We start from the raw sequence: 9,337 nt of genomic DNA on the forward strand, positions 1-9,337 counted from the left end.
CGATGTCAGGAGCCTCCTTTGCCTGCAAAAATGGTTTGCTTCTGTCCATGGAGAGAGAGAGAGAGAGAGATGATGATGATTCCTCACCATTCTGGAAGAAGGTACTATGGACGCACACTGGGCCCTTCAGTCACAGCCACACATCGTGCACATGGCATTCACCCACCCTGATCAATTTGCTAATCCGCTCCATAAATATTCTGCGTAAGGAGATAAACAACCTTTGGTACCTGCTAATAGCCTCTACGGACCCCTCCCGCCCGAGCTCCTGCCCATGGTCTATGACCTGCTAATTGCCTCTTTGCACCCCTTCCCACCCGAGCTCCCACCCATAGTCTATGTTGATGCACCTGGGCAAGGATCGGTGCCTAGGGTCATCTTTTCCTCGCCAATATGGCATTTGAATAGTGGCCCCGGGTGATTGTAGGCACGATGCTTTCTGTCTTGCCAACATGTGATTTTCATCTTATTTCATATTAAATTAGGACGGGCGCTTACAGCCAAGCAGTTAGTTGTACTTTGGCCTCTGGTGTGAGCAAGATTTTGAGATCTTAGTTTTGTACTTAATGGTGGGTTGTAGGGTTCCCCAAAAAAAGCATGCACTTGCATAGTTGAGCAGTAAAATGAGTATGCTGCAAGCAATACTACAACTTGCATCAGACATGCTAAACGTGTGTAAATAATCAGATGTCAGAGTACATTTTCTTATGGTGATCTTTTAAAGTATCGGACTTAACATGAAAAGTCTCCTAGCCGCATGTAATATTCAAAAGAATGCACAAAAATGCGCCTTGTTGGAGGAACCATCCATGTGAGATTACAAATACAAGCTGGCATAAAAGACTAAAACTTGAACCTTTTGGTATCTACACTTTGTAATCTTTTAATTTCTTGGTCAATGCCTTTGATTATTCTATCCTCTTCTGTATAAACACCAGTTTTGAGCAAGTCTACTCTCTGCTTTGTAAGCCGTCTGATTTCTGCATCTTGGAACTCAGAAAACTGCAAATGATATGGAGAAAGATCAAAGGCTTTGGTGTCATCATCATGGCTAGGCCGTGCATGCACAACATCATCAGGCACAATTTTTTTTCTCAGTTGTGACAATGTCAGATCTTCATCCTGCTCCAAGTTGGGCAGCAAAATGTTCAGATCTTCTGCCAACCAGTCATCCAATCCTTCAGTATCCTGCCCAAATAATGACACACCATGCCTTTTACTGTCCTCCATTAAGAAATTGTCCATGCTTAAATCCACCTGAACACCTTCATCTTTCTCTTCTCGATTTTCAGCACCATAGTTGACCTTCCTTGCCTCCCCAGACACATCTGCGGTTCTATGCACAGGAGGAGGTAAGGTTAATGAAGGATTTCTGGCACTGGCATGTGGTTCAGAGACATTTTGAGAAAGGGGTATGGTAGTGGGTAGAGTCCCAGCAGTTTTAGCAGCCATAGCTGCCACTTGCTCATGAATCTGCAGGTGCTCCAGCTGCTCTTTCAGTTGGCGCAATTCTGATCTCTCCTCTTCATTCTTCCGTGCTTGAGCTTCAACCAGTGATTGCAAAGCAAGGTGGCCACGATTCTGTGCTTGGCGATTTGCCTCATCTTGTGTGTGTTGTCGGTGGAGTTTAGCAAGTTCTCTAGCCATCCTCTGGACCTGCATGTTATCGAAACTTACAATTAAGAGTGATAAACCCTTTCCATAAGAGAGTCATTAAACCATCATAGGCGAAATGCAAGAAAATTAGCTCCGATCCTACTTACAGAACCTTTAGTAGAAATTTCCCAAAAATGGACCTGAGTTTTATAGTCATTCTTGGTTCGTACGGCATGTTCACATTTTCTCTGAAGATCAGAATACTGCTGTTTCAAAAGCATCACTTGGCCAATTAGCTCTGCTTCTGAAGTTTTCCAATGCTCAATCTTGTAGGTGCAAAATTGTTTTTCCAAGTCCGACAAAGCATTGTTTGCCATAGCTAGTCTTTTCTCTAACATGCTATATTGCTCTTTCAGAGCAGTATACTTTGCCCGCTCAAGCTCTACACGATGCTCACATTCAGACTGCAGTCTTTTAACAGCAACCTGTACAAACACTTCCTTTCAGACTTGAAAATAGACACAACAGATTATTGAGGCATTAAAAACTTGACTAGCGACATTCAAGTCTTTCCAGTTGAACCTTGCATAGACAAATCAAATGCTCACTAAATTGTTTGAAAAGACCAATATTAGTGAACCTTAGTACTCAAACTTGCACGCTTTTACATAGCTAAATGCATGCATGCTAATCAATGTGGATGGGAAGTTGTGGTTGGATGCATTGAACTCTTAACAGCAGAAATGCAAATATTGGTGGTTTAGTGGCTTGCACCTCTGCATCAGCTGCACGTTGAGTACATTCTCGAGTCCAAGCTTCCCGCCGCAAAGTGGACTCCTCCTCAGCAAGAACAAGTGCTCTCTCTCTCTTTTCCAATGCAAAAATTTTGGTTCTGCATTCACCAGGAACGCCTTTTTGAGACCATGAATGTCTGCACATCGCCTGTGACTCTCATTGTTATTAAATAGCCCCATGTACTCTTGCCAAAAGACACTCACCGGAACTTAGCCTCCAAATTGTTCAGCTCTGTCCGTGTTTTATCAATGTCGAGTATGAGTTCTCTCTCTTTCTGCTTCCAGTCAGCTTCAAGTTCAGCCAACCTTTTCATTTCCTTTTGCTTAAGGTTGGCCTGCCACTTGGCCTCTTCAATGCGGCGCCACCTCTCAAACTCCCACTCCATTTCTTGCCTTCTTAACTTCTCATCCTGCTGCATAGCCGGAGGAATCCTATCGCGGCAGATACTCGTCAGTTGATTTTGTATAATACTTCCTTGGTTACCTTTCAAGGATTTCACTTTTTTAACTCTACTATCCAGCACAGTGTCAACCATATCAGATTTTTGTTTTGAAGGCCTTTTCCTGGCTTTTTCATCAGAATCCTCTAGGGATTCTGTCTGCACACCAACAACCTTTGACCCCAAATTTTCTTGAAAGCTCTTCTTTAAGAGAAGAAAAGGATCTTCAAGACTGGGAGGTGTTAAAAGGGCCTCCTTCTCAGGCTTGTGAGCTGATGTGGAGACATGACCCAATTCTTCAGCTGAAAGCACCACACGCAAAGATCCAACATTTACCTGCATTTAAGCCATGCATCAGTGTGAGATAAGTGACTTACTGAAAAATTTGCAGCTGAGCAACAAGATTTCATATGTTGTATGTGTCATACTTGTCCCTCGACATCTGCTTTATCAGGTGGCGCATAGACAGGAGCATAACCATCCAGCCAAGGTTCCTTCATCAATGGGGCCATGGGAATAGATGCAGAACCAATGAGGCTATCTGCTGCATACCTGCAAAACATTTCTGTAATCGTAAATTACTAACTTCACCAGGATCATCTGATCTGAAACCCAGAAATCTTTACAGATCAGCTGCTTACTTGTCACGATGAAAAATTTGTGCCTGAAGACGAGGATCTTGCGCGAGTGCTGCTGCAAGCCCACTTACAGAAGCAGGCAGCTCCAATGATACATAGCTGAAAGCAGTAGTGCACCAGCCAGATATCAGCATAGGCCAATCTGTACAGCAGAGATCCACAACCAAATATCATAATCCTTCTTGCCTGTCCAACAACACTTCTATAATATCTACTCGTGCTTCTTTTCTACTAGCACCTTTGTTATAACCATATAGTTAAGATATGGACCGAATATTTCAAAGGACCACAATAGCTAAACAACATGACATGCAGTTTGAAAATTTTCATCTTCTAATATGAGCTTAATAAATGAAAGCATCCGACTTACAAGCGAAAGCATTAACCAACTGACTGCAAGCTCCAAGATGCTTAATGCCTAATAAATAAAATAGAGTGCGTACAAGCCAACAGGTTACTGGCAGCTGTTGCTTGTTAACCAACTGGTGGGCTCAAGAAGGGGAACAGGATGGACAACTTAATAATGAATGATGATATAAAAGAGTTGCAAGTGAACCCCCAAGATCTCCTTACAACAGGAAGCCATAAGACAGCCAAGAATGATAGGATGGCCAAAGAGGGGTGTCTTTCAATAGGCAAAGAGTGGAGAAAATGGAGAATATATGCCAAAATAGAGAACTTCTTGACAATCTGTTCATACATCGAGGCTCCATGGGTGATATCAACAAACACAATCAGTTTGATCTATAATGCCAGTCCAATGTCTTCATATGTGTTTCAGTTTGTACAGTAACATCCTTTCTCTATTGCTCCTTTTGATGTGCAAGTACTGGCTTTACATCACCATGAAGACTTAAACCCATATTAGTATTAAACTTAAAGAGGATCTAGATGCAAAAGATCATATTCATTCATATGTCAAAGTTTGCTTTCTACTTCGAGAATGTTTTTGGAGCATCTCAATCTAGAATCCCACCACTCCATCCTCACCTAATTCTCATATTGTGCCCTTAACCATTTCCTATCACATCTTTACCTTACCCTATACCTGATTTCACCTCTGGAGCCCTACCTCTGTATGGCACATACTCAACTCATGTTCCATTTGCTACCCTTAATCATGGTACTCTATTGATAGAACTTCCACCTATGCATTGTGCATCACGCCCTACTTTAGGCCGCTACATTACAAGTAATCCCCACCCAACCCCAAATTGCCTCACTATTAATTACCAAGCACCTACCAACTACTCAACCAGCTTTGACACAAATACCAATCAGCCCATGTATCTATCCTGCAGCACCTACTATCACCTTCTTCATCCATAGAGCTCTTTACCCTCATTTCCCTAATGGGGCCACCCAATATGAAACCTTCTTTTGCCGAGTGGAATCTAGGGGTAACCTCCCAATGTATCCTACTCTCACAAGCTAACCCCCACTAGTGCATGCATTCATGTTGCTGCAATCACAAATGACCCAGTTTAGAGACTGCAATCTTGTACAAGGATGGAGTCACAACTTCGTCCAAGTATCTCCCACCCAGAAGAAGGGCAGCACTTGGGAAGATCTCCGTTAAATCATAAAGGAGATGTCCTCCAGTCTAGGTGTGAACAGCAGTGGAGAGTGCTGAGAATGAACTGATCTAATAAAGAATGAACTAGACAACATCTTATGGTGATGTAAAGAAGACCTCCAGAAAAAATGTGCTTGCTGGTATGGTGCCACAATCAGCTGGACAGCAGCATGAATCAAGATATCTACTAGGATAGGGTTGTGGACAGTAATGGTAGAGAGCTGAGGCTGAAAGTGTGATGTTGTGAATGAATGGGGGAATAATGAAGGATAAATGAGATTGTGTGCACTGTGTATCTAGTCAATAATGCCCATGCCCTATTGATATTCACTGAACTATCTAGGGTGGCTCCCGAGTTGTCTTAGGTGGCACCTAGATCCACTAGCTTTGTGTCTCCATGCTAGCAAGAATGTGAAGGCGTATTCAATCCTGGGCCTCACAAATGAGAACACTATCCCATCTCTAAATTGGACAAGATGCAAAGGCATTGCGACCAAGTCATGGCTAAAACATCCAAGGCTTTGATCTAGGTAGAACTTGTAGATCCTACTGGGTAGATGAAGTATGAAAAGGTTTTTCACCAAGGTGCACAAAGGACCACAAAATGAGTAATGTCCCCCTCTAAAACTTGAGGACATAGATCCCCCTTGACGTCAAAGGAATAGGATGTCCCTCTAAATCCCCTCTGATAGAGATAGAGAATCTAAAAACTCATGAGTGATTGAATCACAACCTCCGAGGTATTTAATGATGGAGAAAGAATAGCTAATGTTGCCGAAGAAGGTAACTACGGGAGGTCTTAAGCCTCCTTTTGCTCACAAGGGCTTAGTGCATGTTGTATGTATCCTATTGCCTTGGGCATAAAACTCTGACAACCAATCCATAATAATCAGTATTACCTAGAATGGCAAGGTGGCACAAGCAGTACCGGGAGGTAGATGCATATACTTTGATGGGATCGAGAGCAAAGGTTGATGACAATAATCTTCATTGGAGTGACCATTCTTTCCACAATAGAACCCAATACTCTATGCTTCCGCCTTTGGAGAAGACATAAAACCAATGTGTCAAACCTATAATGGGAGGGTGGGAGGAAGAAGAAGATAATGGTATCCCCCAATGGTGCAACAAAAATAAATAAGAGTCTAGAATCTGAGAGCGTTTGTTGATCTTGCAACCTTTATTCGCCTCAACAAAGAATGTGGATCTTTAAAGTTTAGTCCTTGGAGCACCTTGCTCTGATACCATATTGAGAAACGAAGGGGTGTGTACGTGCAGGAACACAAAGTGTATGGCAAACATCGTGGCCAAGAAAACTCAAAAACACGAAAGAACAAAGATGAAAGATGGACATTGAATCATGCTACATGTACAATGGAGTTGAGCTAGAGTGAGTCTTAGGAAAGCCATATCTCAAAGACCAATACTAAGGTGAGCGAAGCTCAAAGATGATTGCATTGTCCTAGATAAGGAACTAGCACCTGTGGAAGAAGATGCTTAGTGGAGGGAACAAAGTGTGGTCCTCCGGGTAATGGGATGTCAATGAAACACAATCCTCGGGGGACTGTAAGTGAAGAACGATATACTAAAATCTCTCTCAAGACAATTGTTGGGCACCCAAATAGAGGAGAAAACACAAAAGTGTCAATAAAGATCTCTCTCAAAAGATGGTTGCAACCAGCAGGCAACTGCTAGACAGCGCTTCAAGAGAGGAAAATGCAAAGTTGGTGATGATGACCAGCAATACAAAAAGTACTCCAGGTCCCAAATTCCAACAAGGTGGCTTGCTGAATACCAATACGCAGCAGTAGCAGGCAGAAGCCAGCACAGTAAAACAGAGCCTAGGGAGTAGTGTCATTGACCATGAGCAGCACAGTGGTAGCCAGCTACTGCAAAACACAGCAGAATCTGAAGTCGCCTACAGCATATGCTCCTCTGGCATTTCAAAAACCTATGAAACAAGTTAAATTTCCAAAAAAACTCTGCCCTTAAAAAAAGTGTGTTTGAACTTTGTAGTCAACATTTGTCACGGATTGGTTTGACACACTGACATGGACATTGACATTGCTTGTAAGAATTTTACTTGAGTTGTTGTCTACAATGCATGTATATATGGCTTCTTCTATAATTAAAACTAATATTGTCATGGATAAAGGGCCATGACTATGTTGAATCTTGTTTGCATTGTATAGGATCGTGAATTATGATAAATTACATTATATAAGTCATACTCTATAAGTATAAAGTCTCATGATGGTTTTATGCTATCTCAAATGAAACTCATTTCTGATATTTTAGGAAACTCATATGAAACCTATGAAAACCGTTTCATACCTCCCATTTCAAAGTCCCTCGGCAACTATGGTCGTGGCTGAGTGGACAGACGCTAGAAGAACCGTAGCATTTGGGAATAACTCCACAAAGTGAGATGTCCTCCAATAGGAATGTGGACAAAAGTCAAGAGTGCTGAGAATGGACTGATTTGATGAAGAATGAAACAAAGAATATCAGATAACAATGTGAAGAAGACCTCGAAAATGAAGGCACTTGTTGGCATGGCATCATAATCAGTTGAACAACACCATGAACTGAGATATCCACCACCCTAGAGCTCAATTTGATAACTGGGTCTTGATAGCAAGCACTTGAAGGTGCTGAGTGAATCATGACGAAGTGGATCATAAGTCACACATATGAATTGTGGCACATACGATGAGGATAGCTGCTGGTGCTTAAGCATTCTTAGTGGTTGGCATATCTTGAGGACTAATGGGGTCTGCACTTATCTCCAAGTTGGGAGGCAAATGCCTATCAATCAGGCAATCCAATGCAATGAAAGCAGATTTTACCTTCACTCACAAGCATGAATGGAGTGATTCAGATCCACAAGAGACAAAACAAAACCATTATCCCATCTATGGGCCCCTTTTGAGTAAGTACATCGTTTGCCACTCCAAACCTTGATATCTGAACCGTGGAAACTTAGTTGACAAGCCTAAATACAGTACCTCAGTATCTACTAACCGCATGCCAGAAAAATGCTACTTTTTCCAGATAAACCAGAAAAAATGCCTTTAGTTGATCTATTTGGAGCTTAAACAATCCTGCAGACTAGAGGTAAAGTAAAGAGAAATTCGAGACTCTAATACAGGCAAACTTTCCCAGTTCACAAGTTTGAATTAATACGAGTTGTAACTTGAGGCTGTCTTTGGCATAATGCTGATTGATGACATCGAAAACAAAGTGCAGCATGGATCCACAATAACACTAGAAAACCCCTGTTATGATGCAGACTGAGGAAGGCAAAGGTGCTTACCCATTGGACAATGTAATTTCGGAGCCCTTCTGGACCATGAGAGGGGGGTGTGTGCGGAGAGGTGCTGTGAGCTTTGCTGCATTTCCAGAATTAGGGACCCCCATAGCGATCTCGACGATCTCAGGAGGCAGCACCACTTTCACGTAGGCATTGATGGCCTTCATGGGAAGGCGCAGACCAGCCTTGAAGCTCCGCACATCTACGCTCAACCGGAACATCCGCACGTCGTCGTCCCCCGCCCCGACCTCCATCGTCTCGCCGCGCGCGCGCAGACAGTCGAAACCTCGAGGGGGCCTAACAACTCCAAGAAAGGAGCAGAGCAGCGCAGGCACAAGCAAGAAAACTGCAGAATGGCGGAAATTAACAGAATGCGCTAGCCTAGCTGAAACTTTAGGCTCGGTTCACAAGAGACGGCGGACGAAGCCCTTAAGGGTAGGGGCATGTTGTGTATCTTGAAGCTACAGGAAAATGGGTAGGGGCATGTTGTGTATCTTGAAGCTGCTAAGTAGCTAAAGGAAAAGTGAATTGCCTCCTAAGGGCCGTGTTGCACTGCATGCCACCACATGATTGCACGGAGTGGTTGTGGGGTGCCTGAAATCCTTGGCCCCCCCCACTAACCCCTACAAAAAAGGACCTGTTTAAGCACATTTAACCAAGTTAATCCGGCTCTCCCTGTCCGCTTCTAATTTCTCCCCCTTGTAGGTAAACCAAATGACCTTTTGACAAGGTTCCTGCCAGGTGAAACTACAGTCGTTGTTGGCAGATAGGAAGCTCGACACGACATTGCATCTATCACCAAACTTATCCATGACACGAATGTTGGAGCACATGTACAAGCCCATTTGCATATCCATGGCAACAATGTTTTTAAACCTCTATAAGTTATCCATTGGAGGTCAATCCTTTGTTCTAGTTGTGAGCATCAGGTACTTGAATATTCACCTTTCTTCTCCATTTCATGTTCACTTATTCATTGG

At 42.9% G+C, this 9,337-nt stretch overlaps 1 protein-coding gene across 4 annotated transcripts; it reads right to left on the bottom strand.

The window, feature by feature from the left end:
* Window positions 1–672: 672 nt before the first annotated feature.
* LOC148031455 (uncharacterized) lies at window positions 673–8,835 on the bottom strand. 4 transcript variants are annotated; one of them, XM_087684988.1, is made up of 7 exons: window positions 8,361–8,835; window positions 3,472–3,567; window positions 3,259–3,382; window positions 2,595–3,166; window positions 2,371–2,488; window positions 1,764–2,081; window positions 673–1,656 (listed from the first exon to the last, which is right to left on the bottom strand). In XM_087684988.1, the coding sequence occupies exons 1-7, from the start codon at window positions 8,609–8,611 to the stop codon at window positions 844–846; spliced, it is 2,292 nt and encodes a 763-aa protein (XP_087541114.1). In that variant the 5' UTR covers window positions 8,612–8,835; the 3' UTR covers window positions 673–843. The 4 variants fall into 4 exon arrangements, with proteins under 4 accessions (XP_087541114.1, XP_087541116.1, XP_087541117.1 ...); XM_087684990.1 differs by having other exon boundaries at window positions 1,797–2,081; window positions 8,361–8,834; XM_087684991.1 differs by having other exon boundaries at window positions 3,472–3,610; window positions 8,361–8,587.
* Window positions 8,836–9,337: the final 502 nt, after the last annotated feature.

This window comes from Lygodium microphyllum, chromosome 9 (genome assembly GCF_053477565.2).
Source record: "Lygodium microphyllum isolate KBCC chromosome 9, Lygodium_microphyllum_v1.1.10, whole genome shotgun sequence".
NCBI lineage: Eukaryota > Viridiplantae > Streptophyta > Polypodiopsida > Schizaeales > Lygodiaceae > Lygodium > Lygodium microphyllum.